The 26,326-nt window shown below is 43.9% G+C and overlaps 1 protein-coding gene across 3 annotated transcripts in view; it reads right to left on the minus strand.

Annotated features, from left to right (window-relative positions):
- Positions 1 to 2,647: 2,647 nt before the first annotated feature.
- Positions 2,648 to 26,326, minus strand: part of LOC124010047 (retinoic acid receptor RXR-gamma-A-like) — a 43,288-nt gene continuing 19,609 nt past the window's right edge. The window contains exons 2-10 of one of the 3 annotated variants that reach the window (XM_046322371.1): positions 18,350 to 18,645; positions 15,503 to 15,650; positions 9,063 to 9,242; positions 8,772 to 8,932; positions 4,670 to 4,799; positions 4,309 to 4,441; positions 4,002 to 4,093; positions 3,628 to 3,730; positions 2,648 to 3,163 (exon numbers count right to left, since the gene is read on the minus strand). In XM_046322371.1, coding sequence (XP_046178327.1) covers positions 3,016 to 3,163; positions 3,628 to 3,730; positions 4,002 to 4,093; positions 4,309 to 4,441; positions 4,670 to 4,799; positions 8,772 to 8,932; positions 9,063 to 9,242; positions 15,503 to 15,650; positions 18,350 to 18,645 — 1,391 coding nt within the window. In that variant the 3' untranslated portion in view covers positions 2,648 to 3,015. Of the gene's footprint in view, positions 3,164 to 3,627; positions 3,734 to 4,001; positions 4,094 to 4,308; positions 4,442 to 4,669; positions 4,800 to 8,771; positions 8,933 to 9,062; positions 9,243 to 15,502; positions 15,651 to 18,349; positions 18,646 to 26,326 lie in introns of all 3 variants that reach the window. The other 2 variants (XM_046322372.1, XM_046322370.1) reach the window with 2 other exon arrangements.

Below are 26,326 nucleotides of genomic sequence, written 5' to 3' on the forward strand. Positions count from 1 at the left end.
AGAGTAGGTCTTATGTACAACACAAGATCTTCCAGTCATTTGGTCTTGCCACAATAACAATGAGAGGCGTACCCCAACACAGAAGTTACTCTCACTACCATCCGTGATTGGAAAAAACAAGTGCTAATTAAGCAGCGGCTTCTTTGTGAGGTGGCCGACCTCTTGACGCTTGTGGAGCGGTTGGAACAAAAGAGTCCATTCAAGATTGAACATTATTCTCTCCTGGTTCTGTTCTGAGGTAATGTCTTCAACCCCCTCCTACGAACATGTTGTAGACATTATTCAAAACGTCTGTACGAGACCATACGTTTTAAGAATGAAAATAGGGAGCGCTTCAAAGAGCACTCTTAAACACACCCACACTCTACACACATGCTTTAGCACATGCTCTTGGCTTCACATAAACACTTGCCTTTAACCAAAAACAACAATCTTCGATTCCGAATTGTGTATGAGTTGACAAGATCTAATAAGCCTAGACCTAACAGCGGCAGGTTAACATATGAAAGACGCTGAATGCTACAGATTGTTGACCTCAAAAAGACTGATTCTCTCTTGTACTTTTTTTCTATTTTTTTTTCTATTTTTTTTTATACAGATCTTGTCTCACTCTAGTCAGCAGGAAGCAGATTGTGCAGGTCAACCTTTCTACCCGTTCTTGATTATGGTGATACTACTTATCAAAGTGCAGCTGCCATTGTTTTCATAGCTCCCTTCGTTTTATCACAGGAGACAGTTTTATGACTAATCACTGTATTCTTTACCAGAAGGTTGGCTGGACCTCGTTGAAGTCACCTAAATCACACCATTACGCTCCTTTTGTTTACGAAGCCCTGCTCCCACAGACCTCCGACTTACCTGACATCACTGTTAAGATTTCAAATCATAAGTTACAAAAACCTGTTCACAGGGATGGAGACTGGAGACTCCTTTGGTGTCTAGGGAGTTAGATAGATCAAGCCGTTGGCTTCCTTGCGCCTTGCGTGTGGAATGATCTACAATGCATTTGAAAATGGGAGGAATTGGTGCTTCTAGGGCATTTCAGACGGTTGTTAGAGGACCTTTATACTGGAAAAGGTGCCTGTTTTTTTATGATTGCGTTTTGCTTTTCGTGTATTGTTGTGTATAATAACGTGTATTCTATTGTGTATATGAATGTGCTTCTTGATGTGTATTGTGGTGCTATACAGGGCTTATCTGGAAAAGAGACCTTGGTCTCAGCATTGACTCCCTGTCAAAAAAAACTAAGAAACAATTTAGAGTCTTGTAAAAGGTGGTCTGTAGAAGCTGTGTGTTGGAGGGCTAATTAGGCCATGCTATCCAGCTGCTTGCCTTACAGACAATATTTTTTAAGTTGTCCCAGAGTTTTAAGTCTGTTCAGCCTCTAGACCACAGGAACACAGGAACACTGGCTGGCAAGGCATCCAGAGCTTGTCATGACGTCTGTCTCGGTCCGCCTCTGGACTGGACTCACAGTAGTGGGTGAGGTGAAGGTCACAGGCTCAGCCCATTGCTTCCTGTCAATCTGAATTATCCAAGCTGCTATACTTTACAGCACAGTTCAGTGTGGCCTGTGTGTCTGCCTTGCTGGTGGGCCATGAGTTTTTCCTGACCTCGTGACACAACCGTGAAAAACTCTGGTCCCCAGCTTATAGCCTATTTCCATGTGAACAAGGTCAGCAAAATGGTCCTATCTAAATAATATGGCTGGCATTTGGTCATGGCGATCAAGAAACTAGTCTTAGATCAATAGTTATAATTCAGAGGGACCTCTGTATTTCTGTATGGGTGGCAGGCGGCCTATTGGTTAAGACGGTTGGGCCAGTAACCAAAAGTCTGCTGGTTCGTATCCCCTAGCCCACTTGGTGAAAAATCTGTCAATGTACACTTGAGCAAGGCACTTAACCCTAATAGCTCCTATAAGTTGCTCTGGATAAGAGTGTCTGTGAAATGTGGCACTACTCTTGAAAGAAGGATTTCACTACGACCTTTGAAATGTATAAAATACTCATGTGTACTGTAGTCTACTTATGAAACAAAGGAGATGAGCAATGTTGTGACAAAATATTATGTACCTTGCATGTTGTAACTTACAAGAGCAGTAGTTAGCGATACACACGTGTCCTTACTTTGTGTGTAACTCAGACTGTTTATGAGACACCTCTCTAATTTCAGAAGAGTAATTAGCTAGTATTTTACAGTTTCACTAATGAAACACAAATGGAGGTATGGCAAGTAGGAGAGCTGTTGGTTGGTCCACTGGCGTTATAAAATCAACTGGGGTTCCATGTGTTACTACTGTTTGGGACTTCCACGCATTTCCCATACTCATGCTTTCCAACGCTGCTTGTGCTCTCTTTTGATAGGTTACTTCACAAATGCAAAGGAGATTTACGATAGGACGCCGCACATGATGTTACCGCATAGCATTGGCTTTATTAAAAGTGTATCGCATTAAAAAATAAAATAAAAACAGACATCTGGATTATTTTGAAGGGTAAGGTTCTGTTCATAAACTCTGCTGGGATCCTTCTCTGCCACACATGTGTGTATAGAATGTGAGTTATTTAGTCGTGTTCTCTTTTCTAACTGAAATTCAAATCAAATCAGATTGAGGTTAAGAATAAACGTTGAAGGCGAGGCACAATGACTTGACATCACGTTCAAAGTCGTCTTTTGTATTTTATTCCCACAGACATTCTATGCTAGTGACATTGTATTTCATACTATTCATCACTGAATAAAATAAGACTTCATGTTGCATTCAGTTGTTGCTAGATCTGATAATTAATACTCTTCTATTTACAACAAAAAAAATCCTTTCGAATTCACCTTTTACAGTGTTGCATTTTCTTAAAATACCAATAGGAACATTTATTTTCACATTATTAATTGTGGTTGGTACAAAATATGCAAGTTAAGAACTCTCAAGTTTGATTTCATAGCAGTTGCACTCTGGGGTAAGGGGATCTGGGAATTGGGTTCAGGGGGTATTTACAATGGATACAACTCGTGTCATGTGATCTGGTGCGGCGCTTCAAGCATTTCCATGAGGAACGTGTCTATGGGCGTATCTCCGATCAGCTTGAAGAAGAAGAGGTGCTCCAGACACTTGAGGCCGATGGAGCGCAGTGCAGGCAGACGCAGCAACAGCTTGGCAAATCTGACCGGGAGAGGAGATAAAATATAAAATTACTCTAGTCTGGGGTGTCATTTCAGAGTCTATTCATGATTTTTAATGGTACACACAAACCATAAAGATGTATTTTGACATATCTTAAAGTGGAGAAGGAATATGAAGAAATTAGAGCCTCTATTTAGTTTCTTTCAGCCAATGGAGGCTGCTGAGGGGAGAACGGCTCATAAAAATGGCCTGAAATGGAGAATAGGAATGGCATCAAACACCTGGAAACCATGTTGGATCTATTTGATACCATTCCACTCCGGTCATTACCAGAAACCCATTCTCCCCCAATTAAAGTGCCTAAAACCTCCTGTGCTTTCAACAGCTGCATCAGAAGAGCCTTTGAGTGAGACATATGATACTGCTGAATGGCTGGACATTAGTGTGCATGATCGAGCGTGAAAGGAACAGACACTAAAATAAGCTGACGGTGTGAGACTGACCTGCCAGGCTGCTCTGGGTATCTATGTTTAGTGTAGGACTCCAGCGAGGCGTACACCTTCTCTCTCAGGGCCTCCACCTCTGTAGGATTAGACAGGCCCTTGGCATCTGGAAGCAGAGAACATTCATAGACAGGAACTTACTCTTGTGCACACAGTCTATGTCAAACACGGCATATCTTCCTGAAGTGTGATTGTAATGAGTTTGTAACACATGGTGGCTGGTGACTTAGAAAGTTGAAATGATGTTGGGGGAAAAAAAACGGATTGGCCAATTGGATGAATATCGGGACTGCTCAAATGAACGAGGGTGACCACTCTCCTCTTCCTCTCCGGAATGAGCCTCCTCTGTTGTATTCCTCGTTGATTGTAGTTACCTGGGTTGAAGAGGACGATGGCTCGGAGGCAGCCCAGCTCAGTCTTGTCCATCTGCATGTCTTTCATCTTAGACACCAGCTCCGTCAGCACTCTGGAGACCACAACACGGGAAGAAAAGACCATGTCATGGGAAAAAAAAAACACTATTCAGTACAGACATGTCTACTGCTGTAGAAATACCAGGTCAAGATTTTTAACCGTGTTACAGAAGATGACGCTACAGTGTCGGCTATGCATTGCGGTCTATGGTATCCATATTCCAAACGTCAGGGAGTATCACTGTTGACAAAGGTATTTTTCTCGGACCTGTCAAAGATGGAGCCCACTCCTGCGCTGTGGGCACTGCTGCGGTGGACATGGAGGCCTGTGGCCAGGAGGATCCCGTCCTTCACTGTCACAGAGCGATGGGAGAACGAGGCGATGAGCAGCTCATTCCAGCCTGACAGAGAGGGAGATGCACAGTGGTTAACTGGTGAGTTTAACTTGGATTGTGACTAGAACAATGTACTCGTCCAGAGGGGTGAGGGCGTGTCTGTGTAATAGTAGGTAATGGGTGGGTGACGCTAATGAAACATACTGTACTGTTTTACCGCCGCAAGTAAAGCACTATGGGAAGTGAACATGCATGGTGATCTGGTTGGTGAGCTGTGCTGTAGCTGGAGTCTACCTGCTCGTAATAAGATGACCTGGTCGTCCAGGGGCAGCTCAGAGAAGTGGGGGATCCTTTTGGCCCACTCCACCAGGGTGAATAGCTGCTTGTCTGCTGCCTGGCAGATGTTGGTGACCGGGTCGTTCATCTGTCGGATAGACAGACAAAGACACACATGTAACATTCAGTAAATCGACTATGAAAGAGGAAACGGAGTATAGATGGAACAAATGTTCTTTTAAAACATTTACTTCATATGTGCTTTCGAACGGGTTTTTCTGCTAAGCGACATATCGGACACACTTGTTTCATACCGAAAAGCACTATGTCCAGAGCCACGTGTTTAAAGAGTAGTATGATCCATTTATATGACACTCTACAACATTCTATGGCAGCCATGTTAGCTCCAGTGAATAATATAATTGGGAAGTGGAATACAAGAATGGACATGTGGTCAGGGAGTTTGTCAACCAACTATGTCAGTGCTGTTTGCCAGTGCTGTGATAAGATAGTGTGTGAAACAATGAATTTGAAGAATTTATATGCACTGTGTTTGTTAGCTAGCTAGCCAGCCAGTTGTTGAGAAATGATTCCATACATTTTTCACAGCCATACACTGGCTGAAATCAGTTAATGATAGCTGTAAATGCAAATATTGATATTGTATCATATAATAGCACTCGGAGCTTTCCAATTAAATACAAATGTAGAAATGTATGGTCTGTTTACATGTAAAAAAATATATATATATCTTTTTTTATAAACCCGTATAAACTGTATTTAAAATTATATGATAATATTTTAGATTGACACTAATTATATTACACAATTTCTGATACATGAAATGCCTTACTTTTATTTTCCTGCATAAGTAAAATCAGGATTATGCATCTACTGCCATTCATAACAATAGACTGGTTTGACTTTCCCCCTGACCAATATGGCTGCCATTTTCACAGCATTCTGGAACTTTGAGGGTTTATGACAGAACCCCTCTAGTAATGAGCATTATGATGCATTTATACATGACACTGCAAAACTCTATGTCAGCCATGTTATCACCCCATTAACATTACATGGGGAATATAAAAAAAAGCAATGTAACTGAATATATAGAATTATAACAATATTCAAAATTCTAAAAGTTAGCCCAACTCTCAATATACTGAGCGTACAGAACATTAGGAACACCTTCCTAATATCGAGTTGCACCGCCTTTGGCCCATGCCTCCCACAGTTGTGTCAAGTTGGCTGGATGTCATTTTGGGTGGTGGACCATTCTTGATAAACACGGGAAACTGTCGAGCGTGAAAACCCCAGCAGCGTTGCAGTTCTTGACACACTCAATTGGTGCGCCTGGCACCTACTACCATGCCCCATTCAAAGGCACTTAAATGTTTTGCCTTGCCCATTCATGCTCTGAATGGCACATACTGTATGGACAATCCATGTCTCAATTGTCTCAAGGCTTAAAAATCATCCCCTTCATCTACACTGATTGAAGTGGATTTAACAGGTGACATCAATAAGGGATCATAGCTTTCAGCTGGATTCACCTTGTCAGTCTCTCATGGAAAGAGCAGGTGTTCCTAATGTTTTGAACGCTCTGTGTATGACTGGCTATATGCACTGTCCAGATGCATTTCTCACGTTCCATATCGTTTTTGCGGCTGGCACAAAAGTGAGTCAGTTATCAAATCATTTCCATTATATTTATCTGTTCAGTCTTAAATTTGGTTTCTCAAAATATTTTTTTACACACTTTGGCACATAATCAGAAGCTTAAATTATTCATTTAGGCTAACCCCTGGTTTAGTCAGCCAGATGCAGAGATAGACATCTGTCACTCTCAGCTGTCCGTTCGCTGGCTACCCAGTGTTACCTTAGCTTTGAGCGCTTGAGTGTCGTGGACCTTTAGATTATTATGGGTCCCTTCGACAGTTTGGAGCCCGTGATATCTGTTGCTTTTGGCCCGAAGAGGACACTTTCTAAACAAGCTCATGAACAGGAGAGATCCAAGATCCAGCGAGAGGAAACAGTAATAGGCTACTGGCTGCAAACACAGAGGCTGCAAACACAGAGGCTGCAAACACACAGAGGCTGCAAACACACAGAGGCTGCAAACACACAGAGGCTGCAAACACACAGAGGCTGCAAACACACAGAGGCTGCAAACACACAGAGGCTGCAAACAGCGGGCTGTGTCACTCCGACAATAAGAATCAATCCATCCTTAACTGGCAAATTAATTGTGACAATGGCATTATTATTTCTTAATTCATACCCTAAAGTGTATATAATCAACAACAAAAACTGCCCTTGATTTATCCTAATGAAAAAACATGTACACCCCCCATAAAATTGTTCTAAAAGTTGCTTAAATGTCCAAAAGGAAAACACACATTGTATACACTGTCAACTGGTGGATACAATAAATCGGCTATTTGATCAAATATAGTTGAAACAAATAAATAAAATTACCTTGTAATATATTTCAAACAAAATCAAGTCTTTCTTTTCTTCGAATTTTACCCCTTTTTCTCCAATTTTGTAGTATCCAATAGTTTTAGTAGCTACTATCTTGTCTCATCGCTACAACTCCCGTACGGGCTCGGGAGAGACGAAGGTTAAAAGTCATGCGTCCTCCGATACACAACCCAACCAAGCCGCACTGCTTCTTAACACAGCGCCATCCAACCCGGAAGCCAGCCGCACCAATGTGTCAGAGGAAACACCGTTCACCTGGCAACCTTGGTTAGCACACACTGCACCGGGCCCGCCACAGGAGTGGCTGGTGTGCGATGAGACAAGGATTTCCCTACCGGCCAAACACTCCCTAACCCGGATGACGCTAGGCTCGCGCCCAGGGTCTGTCGTAACCGGCCGCAAACCCAGAGTCTCTGGTGGCACAGCTGGCGCTGCAGTACAGCACCCGTAACCACTGCGCCACCCAGAAGGCCAAGGCTTTCTTTTCACCAGCCCATGTCATGGTAAGATGAAAAAAATAATAGCTCTCTCTCTTTCACAAGATGTGTTTTAATTCATGTGAATTTTCCAACATTTCTGAAGATGGATATATTATGTTTTGGAATGAAACTTCAAATAGTCACATACAGTGCCTGTATTCGGCCCCCTTGAACTTTGCGACCTTTTGCCACATTTCAGGCTTCAAACATAAAGATATAAAACTGTATTTTTTGTGAAGAATCAACAACAAGTGGGACACGATCATGAAGTGGAACGACATTTATTGGATATTTCAAACTTTTCTAACAAATCAAAAACTGAAAAATTGGGCGTGCACTTTCAGTGCAGCAAACTCTCTCCAGAAGTTCAGTGAGGATCTCTGAATGATCCAATGTTGACCTAAATGACTAATGATGATAAATACAATCCACCTGTGTGTAATCAAGGTCCAGGCTCTGCTGTATGGCCCTAAATAGTCAGTACACCATGGCTAACCATTTGACCGCGGTTACTGATCAAAACCTGAGAAAAACCTTGACAAAGTGCAGGCTCAGTGAGCACAGCCTTGCCATTGAGAAGGGTAGACACAGGAAAACCTAGGCTCCCTGTAGAGGAAAGGCTGTGCAACCACTGCACCACAGCAGAACCTGAGATGTAGCTGCATTTCCTGATAAACTGTCAAAAATATAACATGTACATTTAGCCAATAAAGCAAATTGAATTGAATTGACAGAGAGAGAGAGAGAGAGAGAGAGAGAGAGAGAGAGAGAGAGAGAGAGAGAGAGAGAGAGAGAGAGAGAGAGAGAGAGAGAGAGAGAGAGAGAGAGACAGAGAGACAGAGAGAGAGAGACAGAGAGAGAGAGAGAGAGAGAGAGAGAGAGAGAGAGAGAGAGAGAGAGAGAGAGAGAGAGAGAGAGAGAGCGAGAGCGAAAGAAAGAAAGAAAGAAAGCAAAAGACAGAGGCAGAAAGAGAGAGAGGGAGACAGAGAGAGAGAGAGAGGAAGGCAGATAGAGAGAGAGGGAGGCAGATAGAGAGAGAGAGAGAGAGAGAGAGAGAGAGAGAGAGAGAGAGAGAGAGAGAGAGAGAGAGAGAGAGAGAGAGAGAGAGAGAGAGAGAGACAGACAGAAAGAGAGAGAGACAGAGCTTTGCTTACAGAGTTGCCTGTGCTGGCCTCCATGTAAGCTTCAGTCTTGGGTTCGATGGCCAACTCCGCGTCCAATATCTTCTCGACCGGCATGTCCCCGTTGAAACTACTGGTTGACTCCACCTCGTTATCACTCTTGTCCCGGCCCCGCTGACGCTCCTCCTGCACAGCTGCACAGAGAAACACGAACACACACAGGGGGGGTCACACACACTTACATACACTAACACAGTACACACACACCTGCCTGCATAGAGAAACAAACACACACATACGCACAGGGGAGACAAACACACGCACCTTCTCTCTTCATGCCCATGGCCAGACACTTCTGGTAGCGACAGTATTGGCAGCGGTTGCGTTGGCGCTTATCGATCAGGCACTCCTTGCTGTCTCGACACGTGTAAGTGAGGTCCTTCCTGATGGTTCTTTTGAAGAAGCCTTTACAGCCTTCACAGCTGTACACGGCATAGTGTTTCCCTGGAAGAACGGAACAGGAAATCAAATTATTCTCTTGATCAGATCAGCTCCTACTGTACATGAGCTGCTGTTGTTGGGTGATTCAGTGTTGGTGTGGATGGTATGCTTAGTTGAGGAGCTTTATAAACTGTATGAATGCTGAATCGCTAAAAGCTGTGGAATATCAGACCGTGTATGACAAAACATTTATTTTTACTGCTCTACTAACGTTGGTAACCAGTTTATAAGAGCAGTAAGGCACCTCTGGGGTTTTGTGGTATATTGCCAATATACCACGGCTAAAGGCGTTGCGTCGTGCTTAAGAACAGCCCTTAGCCGTGGTATATTGGCCAAATACCACACCCCCTTGTGTCTTATTGCTTAAAAATACTATCTGGTGTTAGTGAGTGAAAATAATCTATTGTAGCATTTCTCGTGGAAATGTTTATTTGGATTTGTTATCCTGTAGATACAGTATACTGATGAAGGGGGTATGGTATACTAGTAGTAGGGACAGAGTTGTTTTCCTTACCATCCAACCTGTCAAGGGAAAAACTCTGGTACCCAGCTCGAGAGTGTCATGTTTTGTCATTGATTATCATGTCTTGTCCCTGTGCTTCCCCTTCTATTCGTTTCCCTCTGCTGGTCTTATTAGGTTCTTTCCCTCTTTCTATCCCTCTCTCTCCCCCTCCCTCTCTCACTCTCTCGCTCTCTCTTCTCTCTATCGTTCCGTTCCTGCTCCCAGCTGTTCCTATTCCCCTAATCAATCATTTAGTCTTCCCACACCTGTTCCCGATCCTTTTCCCTGATTAGAGTCCCTATTTCTCTCCTTGTTTTCCGTTCCTGCCCTGTCGGATCCTTGTCTATTGTTCACCGTGCTGTGTCTATGTATTGCCCTGTCGTGTCGTGTTTCCCTCAGATGCTGCGTGGTGAGCAGGTGTCTGAGTCTGCTACGTTCAAGTGCCTTCCCGAGGCAACCTGCAGTTCTTGATCAAGTCTCCAGTCTGTTCTCGTCATTACGAGTAGTATTATGCCTTTTGTTTGTAAAGTAACTATACTGGATTAAAAACTCTGTTTTCGCCAAGTCGCTTTTGGGTCCTCATTCACCTGCATGACAGAAGGATCCGACCAAAGAATGGACCCAGCGACTACAGACGTTCGTAACACTGCCGTCGAGATCCAAGGAGCCATGCTCGGCAGACACGAGCAGGAATTGTCTGCTGCTCGCCATGCCGTGGAGAACCTGTCCGCTCAGGTTTCCGACCTCTCTGGACAGTTCCAGAGTCTTCGTCTCGTGCCACCTGTTACTTCCTGGCCTGCCGAGCCTCCGGAACCTAGGGTTAATAACCCACCTTGCTACTCCGGGCAGCCCACGGAGTGCCGCTCCTTTCTCACCCAGTGTGATATTGTGTTCTCTCTCCAACCCAACACATACTCTAGCGAGAGAGCTCGGGTTGCTTACGTCATTTCACTCCTTACTGGCCGGGCTCGAGAGTGGGGCACAGCTATCTGGGAGGCAAGGGCTGATTGTTCAAACAATTACCAGAACTTTAAGGAGGAGATGATTCGGGTTTTTGACCGTTCAGTTTTTGGTAGGGAGGCTTCTAGGGCCCTGGCTTCCCTATGCCAAGGTGATCGATCCATAACGGATTACTCTATAGAGTTTCGCACTCTTGCTGCCTCTAGTGACTGGAACGAGCCGGCGCTGCTCGCTCGTTTTCTGGAGGGACTCCACGCAGTGGTCAAAGATGAGATTCTCTCTCGGGAGGTTCCCGCCAGTGTGGACTCTTTGATTGCTCTCGCCATCCGCATAGAACGACGGGTAGATCTTCGTCACCAAGCTCGTGGAAGAGAGCTCGCGTCAACGGTGTTTCCCTGCTCCGCATCGCAACCATCTCCCTCCTCTGGCTCAGAGACTGAGCCCATGCAGCTGGGAGGTATTCGCATCTCGACTAAGGAGAGGGAACGGAGGATCACCAACCGCCTGTGCCTCTATTGCGGATTTGATGGACATTTTGTCAATTCATGTCCAGTAAAGGCCAGAGCTCATCAGTAAGCGGAGGGCTACTGGTGAGCGCTACTACTCAGGTCTCTTCATCTAGATCCTGTACTACTATGTCGGTCCATCTACGCTGGACCGGTTCGGGTGCTACATGCAGTGCCTTGATTGACTCGGGGCTGAGGGTTGTTTCATGGACGAAGCATGGGCTCGGAAACATGACATTCCTTTCAGACAGTTAGACAAGCCTACGCCCATGTTTGCCTTAGATGGTAGTCATCTTCCCAGTATCAGATTTGAGACACTACCTTTAACTCTCACAGTATCTGGTAACCACAGTGAGACTATTTCTTTTTTGATTTTTCGTTCACCTTTTACACCTGTTGTTTTGGGTCATCCCTGGCTAGTATGTCATAATCCTTCTATTAATTGGTCTAGTAATTCTATCCTATCCTGGAACGTTTCTTGTCATGTGAAGTGTTTAATGTCTGCCATCCCTCCCATTTCTTCTGTCCCCACTTCTCAGGAGGAACCTGGCGATTTGACAGGAGTGCCGGAGGAATATCATGATCTGCGCACGGTCTTCAGTCGGTCCCGAGCCAACTCCCTTCCTCCTCACCGGTCGTATGATTGTAGTATTGATCTCCTTCCGGGGACCACTCCCCCTCGGGGTAGACTATACTCTCTGTCGGCTCCCGAACGTAAGGCTCTCGAGGATTATTTATCTGTGTCTCTTGACGCCGGTACCATAGTGCCTTCTTCCTCTCCGGCCGGGGCGGGGTTCTTTTTTGTTAAGAAGAAGGACGGTACTCTGCGCCCCTGCGTGGATTATCGAGGGCTGAATGACATAACGGTTAAGAATCGTTATCCGCTTCCCCTTATGTCATCAGCCTTCGAGATTCTGCAGGGAGCCAGGTGCTTTACTAAGTTGGACCTTCGTAACGCTTACCATCTCGTGCGCATCAGAGAGGGGGACGAGTGGAAAACGGCGTTTAACACTCCGTTAGGGCATTTTGAGTACCGGGTTCTGCCGTTTGGTCTCGCCAATGCGCCAGCTGTTTTTCAGGCATTAGTTAATGATGTTCTGAGAGACATGCTGAACAGATTTTTGTTTTTGTCTATCTTGACGATATCCTGATTTTTTCACCGTCACTCGAGATTCATGTTCAGCACGTTCGACGTGTTCTACAGCGCCTTTTAGAGAATTGTCTCTACGTGAAGGCTGAGAAGTGCTCTTTTCATGTCTCCTCCGTTACTTTTCTCGGTTCCGTTATTTCCGCTGAAGGCATTCAGATGGATTCCGCTAAGGTCCAAGCTGTCAGTGATTGGCCCGTTCCAAGGTCACGTGTCGAGTTGCAGCGCTTTTTAGGTTTCGCTAATTTCTATCGGCGTTTCATTCGTAATTTCGGTCAAGTTGCTGCCCCTCTCACAGCTCTTACTTCTGTCAAGACGTGTTATAAGTGGTCCGGTTCCGCCCAGGGAGCTTTTGATCTTCTAAAAGAACGTTTTACGTCCGCTCCTATCCTCGTTACTCCTGACGTCACTAGACAATTCATTGTCGAGGTTGACGCTTCAGAGGTAGGCGTGGGAGCCATTCTATCCCAGCGCTTCCAGTCTGACGATAAGGTTCATCCTTGCGCTTATTTTTCTCATCGCCTGTCGCCATCTGAACGCAACTATGATGTGGGTAACCGCGAACTGCTCGCCATCCGCTTAGCCCTAGGCGAATGGCGACAGTGGTTGGAGGGGGCGACCGTTCCTTTTGTCGTTTGGACAGACCATAAGAACCTTGAGTACATCCGTTCTGCCAAACGACTTAATGCCCGTCAAGCTCGTTGGGCGTTGTTTTTCGCTCGTTTCGAGTTTGTGATTTCTTACCGTCCGGGTAGCAAAAACACCAAGCCTGATGCCTTATCCCGTCTGTTTAGTTCTTCTGTGGCTTCTACTGATCCCGAGGGGATTCTTCCTTATGGGCGTGTTGTCGGGTTGACAGTCTGGGGAATTGAAAGACAGGTTAAGCAAGCACTCACGCACACTGCGTCGCCGCGCGCTTGTCCTAGTAACCTCCTTTTCGTTCCTGTTTCCACTCGTCTGGCTGTTCTTCAGTGGGCTCACTCTGCCAAGTTAGCTGGTCATCCTGGTGTTCGAGGCACTCTTGCGTCTATTCGCCAGCGCTTTTGGTGGCCGACTCAGGAGCGTGACACGCGCCGTTTCGTGGCTGCTTGTTCGGACTGCGCGCAGACTAAGTCGGGTAACTCTCCTCCTGCCGGTCGTCTCAGACCGCTCCCCATTCCTTCTCGACCATGGTCTCACATCGCCCTAGACTTCATTACCGGTCTGCCTTTGTCTGCGGGGAAGACTGTGATTCTTACGGTTGTCGATAGGTTCTCTAAGGCGGCACATTTCATTCCCCTCGCTAAACTTCCTTCCGCTAAGGAGACGGCACAAATCATCATCGAGAATGTGTTCAGAATTCATGGCCTCCCGTTAGACGCCGTTTCAGACAGAGGCCCGCAATTCACGTCACAGTTTTGGAGGGAGTTCTGTCGTTTGATTGGTGCGTCCGTCAGTCTCTCTTCCGGGTTTCATCCCCAGTCTAACGGTCAAGCAGAGAGGGCCAATCAGACGATTGGTCGCATACTACGCAGCCTTTCTTTCAGAAACCCTGCGTCTTGGGCAGAACAGCTCCCCTGGGCAGAATACGCTCACAACTCGCTTCCTTCGTCTGCTACCGGGTTATCTCCGTTTCAGAGTAGTCTGGGTTACCAGCCTCCTCTGTTCTCATCCCAGCTTGCCGAGTCCAGCGTTCCCTCCGCTCAAGCGTTTGTCCAACGTTGTGAGCGCACCTGGAGGAGGGTGAGGTCTGCACTTTGCCGTTACAGGGCACAGACTGTGAGAGCCGCCAATAAACGCAGGATTAAGAGTCCAAGGTATTGTTGCGGCCAGAGAGTGTGGCTTTCCACTCGCAACCTTCCTCTTACGACAGCTTCTCGTAAGTTGACTCCGCGGTTCATTGGTCCGTTCCGTGTCTCCCAGGTCGTCAATCCTGTCGCTGTGCGACTGCTTCTTCCGCGACATCTTCGTCGCGTCCATCCTGTCTTCCATGTCTCCTGTGTCAAGCCCTTTCTTCGCACCCCCGTTCGTCTTCCCTCCCCCTCCCGTCCTTGTCGAGAGCGCACCTATTTACAAGGTACGTAGGATCATGGACATGCGTTCTCGGGGACGGGGTCACCAATACTTAGTGGATTGGGAGGGTTACGGTCCTGAGGAGAGGAGTTGGGTTCCGTCTCGGGACGTGCTGGACCGTTCGCTTATTGATGATTTCCTCCGTTGCCGCCAGGGTTCCTCCTCGAGTGCGCCAGGAGGCGCTCGGTGAGTGGGGGTACTGTCATGTTTTGTCATTGATTATCATGTCTTGTCCCTGTGCTTCCCCTTCTATTCGTTTCCCTCTGCTGGTCTTATTAGGTTCTTTCCCTCTTTCTATCCCTCTCTCTCCCCCTCCCTCTCTCACTCTCTCGCTCTCTCTTCTCTCTATCGTTCCGTTCCTGCTCCCAGCTGTTCCTATTCCCCTAATCAATCATTTAGTCTTCCCACACCTGTTCCCGATCCTTTTCCCTGATTAGAGTCCCTATTTCTCTCCTTGTTTTCCGTTCCTGCCCTGTCGGATCCTTGTCTATTGTTCACCGTGCTGTGTCTATGTATTGCCCTGTCGTGTCGTGTTTCCCTCAGATGCTGCGTGGTGAGCAGGTGTCTGAGTCTGCTACGTTCAAGTGCCTTCCCGAGGCAACCTGCAGTTCTTGATCAAGTCTCCAGTCTGTTCTCGTCATTACGAGTAGTATTATGCCTTTTGTTTGTAAAGTAACTTTACTGGATTAAAAACTCTGTTTTCGCCAAGTCGCTTTTGGGTCCTCATTCACCTGCATGACAGGAGCTTGGGACCATAAGGCTCTATCTGCATTTTTGTCAAAATGAAATTATTAACACAGCCTTGTTCTGTTCAATGTTCTCTACCAATATAGTACTCTAAATATCCCAATTTATCTTAGTAAATTCAAAATAATAAAATATAAAATTGCTGACATTCAAACCAATGAGGGGTTTGCAACTTTAAACCCAATTATCTTCAAATTCTCTTTTACAGATGGAACCTTCTAGTCCCAAGCTCTCGTGGTATTGTCTAGTCTTGGGCCTTATTCTTGGGCCTTAGTCTTGGGCCTTAGTCTTGAGCCTTAGTCTTGGGCCTTAGTCTTGGGCCTAGCTATAATATAGTCTGCTGTTTTACCTGAGGATCGGTCCCCACAGATGGCACAGATGTGCTTGGACATGGACCCTGGGCTCATGCAGCCGTAGCTGTTCATGTGACCCAGTCCAGCCAGGCCTGGAGGAGGCTTGATGTCCTCACTGCTGCTCACACTGTTCAGAGAGTTTACCTACAGAGAGCAGGGGACAGAGAGGGGGTTAATGGTGTGTATGTGTGTGTGTGTATGGGGGGGGGTGTACATCTCACATACACACAGACGCACACACACACTTTCGCCAACTGCCCACGGTGTCACAAAGGTCAAAAGTCACCGACTTCCATTTTAGTTGAAGACAGAACCAAGCACCTCGAGTGGTCTTTTGTATACTGCATGCTATACAGTATACAGTCAGCGCCTTCCTCAGTGTGTGTGTGTGTGTGTGTGTGTGTGTGTGTGTGTGTGTGTGTGTGTGTGTGTGTGTGTGTGTGTGTGTGTGTGTGTGTGTGTGTGTGTGTGTGTGTGTGTGTGTGTGTGTGTGTGTGTGTGTGTGTGTGTGTGTGTGTGTGTGTGTGTGTGTATGCTTGTGTTCATTTCTCTGTCTATGTGCATACCTCCCTATCTGAACGGTTCCTACCTCCCTAACAACCTTATCTGAAGTGTTTTCTTTGTCATGTCATGTGACCTGTTTTTTTTATCCAGGTATGGAAGTAGCTGTTAATTTGGATGATTTACTCTCTCTACACAGTCCTTAATATAATATCGTGCCAATAGCAAACATTTACAGAAGGCCCTCAAGGAAGGGCACAAAATGGTAACTGTAAGGCTGATATAATTCATACCAGATAGAATTCTAACGAAGCTGAATACACACTCAATTGAACTATGGTACATGCAGTTCCACAGGAGAGCAGTAGAGGGAGGTAGTTGGTCATTAAGAAAACCGTATAAGCTATTCCGGGCCAAAGGAAAGCATCATTACCAGACCTGGGTTCATAAAGTATTGTGTTTGATTGAGCCTGTCAAGAGTGCCAGAGGGGTGGGTTTTACACTAAGGACTATTGCATTGGTTCCATTGTGCCAGGTAAGCTCAATCAAGCACATCTAAAGTATAATAAATGGAACAAATACTATTTGAACCCAGGTCTGATCATTATTATTATTATTATTTATTTTTTCACCTTTATTTAACCAGGTAGGCAAGTTGAGAACAAGTTCTCATTTACAATTGCGACCTGGCCAAGATAAAGCAAAGCAGTTCGACACATACAACAACACAGAGTTACACATGGAGTAAAACAAACATACAGTCAATAATACAGTAGAAAAATAAGTCTATATACGATGTGAGCAAATGAGGTGAGATAAGGGAGGTAAAGGCAAAAAAGGCCATGGTGAGAAGTAAATACAATATAGAAAGTAAAACACTGGAATGGTAGATTTGCAGTGGAAGAATGTGCAAAGTATAAATAAATATAATGGGGTGCAAAGGAGCAAAATAAATAAATAAAGTAGGGGAAGGGGTATTTGTTTGGGCTAAATTATAGATGGGCTATGTACAGGTGCAGTAATCTGTGAGCTGCTCTGAAAACTGGTGCTTAAAGCTAGTGAGGGAGATAAGTGTATCCAGTTTCAGAGATTTTTATCAAATGAACTACAGCGGATTAAAAAGATACGAGGACATCCTCCTAATAATGCATTGTCCTGCTAGTGAGGGTAAGTCATGTATATAGTAAGTATGTGCTGTAATATATAGGCATCTTGTGTACACAAACAGGTTGAGGGACTATTGCCCTTGGAGTGAGACCAGCCTGGATAGCGATGTGGGCTCCCTACCACTGAGTACTGTACTGTAGACTAGAAAGGACTGGGCCGGGTCAACACACACACACACACACACACACACACACACACGCACACGCACACGCACACGCACACGCACACGCACACACACACACACACACACACACACACACACACACACACACACACACACACACACACACACACACACACACACACACAGATGACCTACATTGTTAGTCTACACCCCACGTCCCATGCCTCTCAGCCCACACATACCAGCCATGCATTACGCATATGAGGCCCTTGCTGAATACTTCATATAGCCTATACATTATTCATTCACTGTGCCCAAATGAAGACATTTGGATAGCTTATTCAAAAGTGAAAAATATACTTGGTAAAACATGAAAAATGGGTTGTATATACACTGAGTGTACAAAATATTAGTCACACCGTCCAAATATTGAGTTGCACCCCCTTTTGCCGTCGGAACAGCCTCAATTTGTCGGAGCATGGACTACAAGCATAGCCGTGGGAAGATATTTGGCTGTGGGGGTTTATGAATTTAGTGAGAAGAAGAAGAAAAAAATATATATATATGTTTTTTTTAAAGAGACAAATTTCAGCAGGGATGGTTTTCCTTACTGGAAGAATATAGGGACCAATTTGAAAGCACATGAGCATTGTACTGAGCATGTAGAAAACATAGCGATTTGGCGCCACATAGCGGAAAGATTGAAAACAATCACAACCATTGATGCAATCAACCAGACTGACGACAAGGTGGATCGCATCCTGACAAAGCCCCTGGGAAGAAGTGCATATCATATTTTTCATATATTATATTTTGGAACATATTTGTCAAATGATGCTACACTATGACTTTGATATTTTTTGATATTTTGATATTATTGTAAAGTGGCTGTTCCACTGGATGTCATAAGGTGAATGCACCAATTTGTAAGTCGCTCTGGATAAGAGCGTCTGCTAAATGACTTAAATGTAATGTAAATGTAATATTTAGTATTTTATGCATCTCCTTATGTAACACATTAATTAGTGTGTGTGAATACATTCACTCTTACCTGTGGGCTGGAGAGCGTGCTGAAGCCTATGGTGGGCGTGTGGGGCATGGAGACACCTGGCGAGCCCAGAGAGGACGACGTGATGACGGAGTACGGCGAGCCGCCCAGCCCATTGAATGGCGAGCCCAGGGTGCTTATGGGGGATGGGTGGGGCCGCCCGGGGTTGATGGTGGTGCTGATGACGGAGGGGTGGTGATGGTGATGGGGGTGGTGGTGGTGAGGGTGAGGGGGGCCCACCATGATGCTAAGGGGCTGTGAGGGGGTGGAGCTCAGGTGGGAGACCTGAACAGAAGAATCTATAATCAGAGCAGAAAACAGTCAATCAGAGAGGAGAAGGGAGTTAGGGGACACGCCAACCAATAAGGATAGGATACTTGTTTTCATCCCACTTGACATTCTACTGTACATAGGTGTAGAATCAATAGGGTTTAGGATTTTGCAGCTCGAAATGTACATTGTAGAATAGACACTACAATAATTTCCACATGACAAGAAATTGTTCATGACTGTTCTATAAATCATACTTCTATAAGCTCCTGGTTCAGAGACAGTGGAATGGCCAGAACACGATGAATTAGGACACATGCATAACAACTAACTAGATCCACATCATCAACCGAGGTTCCTGAGTGGTTGAGTGACAGCCAGGGGTCCAAAATGTGAATCTCTCCATTTAACCTTATCACTAATTCAGCTGTTAATGCACTGTGATGTAACCTGATGTAAACTGAAGTAGCTGGGTGCCTGGGGATCAGTGCACGGTGAAAGCCTGCGTAAGGGACTTCCATACAGCCCCAGAACAGCCTTAAGAAGGTCAGTGCAGAGACGGGCTACACTGATCTGATCATTCAAAAATAATTTCTAAGGTCATAAGAGCCCTGCATGTTCCCATTATGCATCAACATGAGAAAATGTTAGGGGGATGTTACAGGGACCCTAGAGGGAAGTTAGTGCAACATAGGGCTGTGGCGGTCATGAAACTTTGTCAGCCGGTGATTGTCAAGCAAATAACTGCGGGTCTCATGGTAATTGACCGCTAACTTCTTGAGTGTAAGGAGCAGGATTTTCATTTTTGGCTAAAAAACGTACCCATTTGAAACTGCCTATTTCACTGGCCTAGAAACTAGAATATGCAAGAAAGTCAGATCAGGATAGAAAACACTCTAAAGTTTCCAAAACGGTCAAAATATTGTCTGGGAGTATGACAGAACTGATATTGCAGGCGAAAACCTGAGGAAAATCAAACCAGGAAGTGCTGTTTTTCCTGAAAGCTCTCTGTTCCATTGGATATCTGTCAGGATTTGGCCAGGGTTGTTCCGGTTTTTGGTCACTAGATGCCCCCATTGTGCCTTTTGACCTTTTGTTTTCCCTTGATCCCCATTATTATTTGCACCTGTGCCTCGTTTCCCCTGATTGTATTTAAACCCTTTGTTTTCCTCTGTTCTTTGCTCTGTGTTTGCATGTTAGCACCCAGCCCTAGTACTCTGAGAACTCTTGTTGATCCTGGTGGACTCTCTTGTGGAATTCTGTTTTTTGTTCTTGTTTGTTTTTGTTTTTTGAGTATCTTTTGAGGCTTTTTGTGCTTTACACAGAGCCTTCTGTCAGGACCCGGTTACGAACCCGGGTCTCCGGAGTGAGAAACAGTCACTTAACCAACTGAGCCACGAATAGTCGGCAGAACCCAGAAGATGAGGCAGACACAGCAGTACTTGAGACGGTGTATTTAATGAAGTAAAAAATGAAGTTCTTCAGGAAAACATGTAACTCCACAACCTCAAAAGGAATCCTACAAGAACAAAGGTAATCCTCCATGACAAAACAGGTAAATCCACAGGGTGGAAGGTAAAGCACAAAAAGCCTCAAAAGATACTCAAAAAAAACAAACAAACAAGAACAAAAAACAGATTTCCACAAGAGAGTCCACCGGGATCAACAAGAGTTCTCAGAGTACTAGGGCTAGGTGCTAACATACAAACACAGAGCAAAGAACAGAGGAAAACAAAGGGTTTAAATACAATCAGGGGAAACGAGGCACAGGTGCAAATAATAATGGGGATCAAGGGAAAACAAAAGGTCAAAAAGCACAATGGGGGCATCTAGTGACCAAAAACCGGAACAACCCTGGCCAAATCCTGACAATATCTTGCCTCCATTTAAAGGGATATCAACCAGATTCCTTTTCCTATAGCTTCCTCAATGTGTCAACAATCTTTAGACATAGTTTCAGGCTTTAAATTTGAAAAATGAGAGAGAAAGATAACATTGTGTCAGTGGATAGCTGGGTGTTCGCAGAGATTTGCTTGCGCAACAGAGTGGGGCAGCCATTGTCTCTCCCTCTCCTATTGAAAAACCGACAGTCCCGGTTGATATATTATCGATTATATATTTTAAAAACAACCTGAGGATTGATTATAAAAAAGGTTTGACATGTTTCTGTGCCCATTACGGATACTATTTGGAATTTTTGTCTGCGATGTCGTGACCGCTAGAGCCTGTGGATTTCTGAACATAACGTGCCAAACAAATGGAGGTATTTTGGATATAAAAATAATCTTTATGGAACAAAAGGAACATTTAGCGTGGAACTGGGAGTCTCGTGAGTGCAAACATCCGAAGAATATCAAAGGTAGGCGATTTAATCTATTGCTTTTCTGACTTTCGTGACCAATCTACTTGGCTGCTAGTGTTTGTAATATTTTGTCTACTGAGAGAGATGTTCTTACATAAACGCTTGTTATGCTTTCGCTGAAAAGCTGTATTGAAATCTGACACGCCAGGTGGATTAAAAACAAGCTAAGCTGTGTTTTGCTATATTGCACTTGTGATTTCATGAAAATTCTATATTTTTAGTAATTTAATTTGAATTTGGCGCGCTACAATTCAGCGGGTATTGATGAAAATTATCCCGCTAAAGGGATGGGTGCGTCAAGAAGTTAAAGAACATGAACACATTTAGCATCACTCGTCTTCCACGCATAGCCTACAAGCCACTGATGCAGACATTGGGAATATCTACATTTTTTCAAAGTCTACACCATCACAATAAATCCATTATTTATTTTAGACAGTTCTAAAGCAACATGATATGAAGAAAATGTAGTCTATTTCAGAAGAACAGAATAACATACTCTGCATTGTCCTTATGTTAGGCATTGATCTGGCTATACAGTACCATCTGGCTGTGGGCTACACTAGTTCATTAAGCAGACAAGATTTGCTTAGAATTCCGTATCATTATTTTAGATTATTTTATAGTATGAAGAATGCAATTGAACAAAGCTGAATAAAATAGAAAGGGTATTTTCTCCAAACAATTTGAAGGAGTGCGCTATTCTGTGCTGAGCGGTTAACAAAGAAACAGGTACTCATATATGCTTAATTTAGAGTTATTTAAGTAACTTTAGTTGTGATACAAATGTTGGGCTATATGTTTAGATGTTTTATACATTCTAAGGCTGCATGATGAGACTTGAAAAAAGTTTTGAAAAAAGACGCATGAAAGGCATGAGCTCTGCTTTGTTTTTTTGTGCATGCTGTACACACTTCATCAGTCTCTCATTCACAATTTGAAAAGCACTTGATAATGCCTCAAATTTCCCGGCTGCATCCACTTTGTGTGACCATAACGCCCCCTAAAAACATCCATGCCTTTTGCAGCCGGTGGCCATTGTACCCTTGAGCTGAATATAATAATTATAATTCCCTTCTCCCAGCTGTGTGCCGAAGCACCTCTCACTCACATGGCTCTTCGTCACGTGATCAGGTCTTTCTCACAGGCTACAAGTGAAGACACACACATTGAGGATGCAACTGAGCGCCTCCTTATCCAATTCAGAGGTGCATATTGAAGATATTGGAAGAACTGTCCACATTCACTTTTCGTCAGCTAACAAGATGAGTAGGCCTAACGAACAGCAAAATCACTAGCCTATGTCAATCTACTATCCCCCATGATACAAAAGTTGACCTGTTCTATTCTGTGAGAGAAATAAATATTCCAAACATAGTCCGGGACAGTTGTGGGATGAGATAGATCCCAAATTAATACAACCACTAGCATAAAAAAAAACTGTTTTAAGCAATGAGCCTGACGCAACAGATGAGAACGTTTAGCTTAAAATGTTGATAAACTATTAGGCTATTTCTTCACATTAGAAGCGCAGCAATGCGCACACGGCAGTAGGCTATAAGCGCGACTGTTCCCTTGGCAGGAATTGACCATTCTCAAATGTGTCCACAAATGCAATTATGCATGTAATGCTTTTATTATAAAGGTGCATTTTTATGGTGAAAATGATCATCCCCAAACTTGAAACTCACGTGCTGCGTATGTATGCCAGGCTCTACACCCACTGTATCAACAACACCAAGCCAACAGCAACATGATCCAAGAGAGAGGGCTCTATCAACTATCAAATCTATGTACATATGATATACCAACAAGAATCTATCAAATCTATGTACATATGATATACCAACAAGAATCTATCAAATCTATGTACATATGTTATAGCAACAAGAATCTATCAAATCTATGTACATGTTATAATAACAAAAATCGATCAAATCTATTTGCACATGTTATAGCAACAAGAATCTATCAAATTTTTTGCATGCGTGTACGTTTTAGTGCAGCCATGGTCTTCTTTCTGTCTCTCCTCGTCTGGGAATATAGAATGACAGGTTGACATTTCAGGCCCCAACACTTCAAGGTTGGGCTGTTGGGCAGAGCTTTACGTCACAGGGCTAACAGGAGGTGGCATTTGCATGGGGCATGGTTGCAGGGTAACTGTAGTCAGTCCTGGGTAGAGCGACCTCTCTCGTGTTACACAGGACAGAGTCGGATAGGTCAGCTGGACCAGCAGGGCTAGTGGAAGCGCACGGACGCCAGCCTACAGTGGGGACTGATACTAGCATGTATTAGTGGGGATTGGACATTTTGTGTGGATTTTTTTATGAGGACAAATACTCTCTCTCTCCCTCTCACATACATATACAGTGTGGTCTGAAATGATTGACACCCTTGGTAAAGACGAGCAATAATGACTGTACAAAAGAAATCATTCAAATACTGAATTATATCGCATGCTCAAAGAATTGGGAAATAATATTCTTTATACTCATACAATTGCTCATAGAAAGATATTTTATTTAACAAGTAATACTTTTTTTCTCAAAAAGGTAGGGGTCAAAATTATTCACACCCCTAAAGATTCTTAGATATAAAGTCACCAAAAGTTCAGTATTTGAGGGTGGCAGGGTAGTCTAGTGGTTAGAGCGTCGGACTGGTAACTGGAAGGTTGCAAGTTCAAATCCCTGTACTGACAAGGTACAAATCTGTCGTTCTGCCCCTGAACAAGCAGTTAACCCACTGTTCCTAGGCTGTCATTGAAAATAAGAATTTGTTCTTAACTGACTTGCCTAATAAAATAAAATATTCCTAAAACACAATCACTACATCAAGTTTGTGACACTACAAAGTTGTTGGATGCATTTGTAGTTTGTTTTGGTTGTGTTTTCAGATTATTTTGTGCCCAATATAAATGAATGGTAAATAATGTATTGTGTTGTTTTGAAGTCACTTGTATTGTCAATAAGAATATAATATGTTTCTAAATGCTTCTACATGAATGTGGATGCTACCATAATTATGGATAGTCCTGAATGAGTTGTTAATAATGATGAGTGAGAAAGTTATAGAGGGTCAAAGATCATACATACCCCCAAGACATGCTAACCTCTCCTGTTATTGGTAATGGAGCGAGGTTAGTATATTTTGGGGGTATGATCTTTGACAAGATAAAGGAGGAAAAAGGCACTTCCTCATATTGTGTAGAAACAGTTTTAGGTACAGCAGTTTCTCTGCCAAAGCAGATGTAGGAAACCACAATGTATATTTAGACAGAACCAAGAAAATAACTGTGTGACTGTGACTATGTGTATTTATGCATGTATGTACTTCTGGTCTCTTTCTCTCTCGTAAACAAACACAAACACACGCACATGCACACACACAGTCTCACTTTCACCAACTGCCTACTGTGTCACAAAGGTCAAAAGTCACTAACTCACAGCTTTCCATTTTGTTGAAGACAGAACCCAGCACCTCGGGTTCAGCAAAGATCACAGTGTGATCTTGTCAGGCAGCCTTTCTACAGTGCGCCAACAAACACATGCCCACATACTTACAGTGCCTAGATAAAGTCTACACACCTCTTGCACAGTCTTCATATTTTGCTGCCTTTAAAATAAATAAAAAAATGTATAAAGTAATGGAAAAATAACCAATTTATGCACCTTTTTAGATCATGAAGACTGTGCAAGGTGGGTGTAGACGTCCACCAGTGACTGTACATTTCTCCATGCATTAGCTACTATCAGTGCTAAGTCAAAGTACACGATCCTGTACTACATTGAGTGTGCAAAACATTAGAAACACCTGCTCTTTCCATGACATAGACTGACCAGGTGTATCCAGGTGAAAGCTATGGTCCCTTATTGATGTCACTTGTTAAATCCACTTCAAATCAGTGTAGATGAAGGGGAGGAGACAGGTTAAAGAAGGATTTTGAAGCCTTGAGACAATTGAGACACGGATTGTGTATGTGTGCCATTCAGAGAATGAATGGGCAAGACACAAGATTGAAGTGCCTTTGAACAGGGCATGGTAGTAGGTGCCAGTCGCACCGGTTTGAGTGTGTCAAAAACTGCAAGGCTGCTGGGTTTTTCACACTCAATTGTTTTCCGTGTGTATCAAGAGTGGTCCACCACCCAAAGGACATCAAGGTGTAGGGATGCACAATATATCGGTGAACATATCAGAATCGGTAAAAAAAGTAGAAATGCCAACATCGGTATCGGCCCGATGTCTAGTTTAACAACAATGTTAAAAACCGATGTCAAAGCTGATGTGTATACCTATATAACGTAGGTACATGACGTAATGACGCCATGTAAAATGTTGCGTTACATGTGCAAAACAGAATTCCTAAACTAGCCCACAATGTCTGCTGTGTGGATCGAGCAGTCAACAAGTCGAGCAGTCATTTGAAAGAGTAAGAACATTTAAGCGACACAACTCAAAAGGTGAAATCCATTAAAGCCAAAATAATGGAATTCATTGCCCTTGACAATCAACCATTTGGATACAAAAAGATTTCCCAAGCTTTAAAAATCCCAATGAGCACTGCGCAAGCGATAATATTGAAATGGAAGGAGTATCAGACCACTGCAAATCTACCAAGACCTGGCCGTCCCTCTAAACTTTCAGCTCATACAAGGAGAAGACTGATCAGAGATGCAGCCAAGAGGCCCATGATCACTCTGGATGAACTGCAGAGATCTACAGCTGAGGTGGGAGACTCTGTCCATAGGACAACAATCAGTCATATATTGCACAAATCTGGCCTTTATGGAAGAGTGGCAAGAAGAAAGCCATTTTTTAAAGATATCCATAAAAAGTGTCATTTAAAGTTTGCCACAAGCCACCTGGGAGACACACCAAACATATGGAAGAAGGTGCTCTGGTCAGATGAAACCAAAATTGAACTTTTTGGCAACAATGCAAAACGTTATGTTTGGCGTAAAAGCAACACAGCTCATCACCCTGAACATACCATCCCCACTGTCAAACATGGTGGTGGCAGCATCATGGTTTGGGCCTGCTTTTTTTTTTTTTTTTTTTTTCTTCAGCAGGGACAGGGAAGATGGTTAAAATTGATGGGAAGATTGATGCAGCCAAATACAGGACCATTCTGGAAGAAAACCTGATGGAGTCTGCAAAAGACCTGAGACTGGGACGGAGATTTGTCTTCCAACAAGACAATGATCCAAAACATAAAGCAAAATCTACAATGGAATGGTTCAAAAATAAACATATCCAGGTGTTAGAATGGCCAAGTCAAAGTCCAGACCTGAATCCAATCGAGAATCTGTGGAAAGAACTGAAAACTGCTGTTCACAAATGCTCTCTCACTG

The sequence above is a fragment of the Oncorhynchus gorbuscha genome, linkage group LG22, assembly GCF_021184085.1.
Source record: "Oncorhynchus gorbuscha isolate QuinsamMale2020 ecotype Even-year linkage group LG22, OgorEven_v1.0, whole genome shotgun sequence".
NCBI lineage: Eukaryota > Metazoa > Chordata > Actinopteri > Salmoniformes > Salmonidae > Oncorhynchus > Oncorhynchus gorbuscha.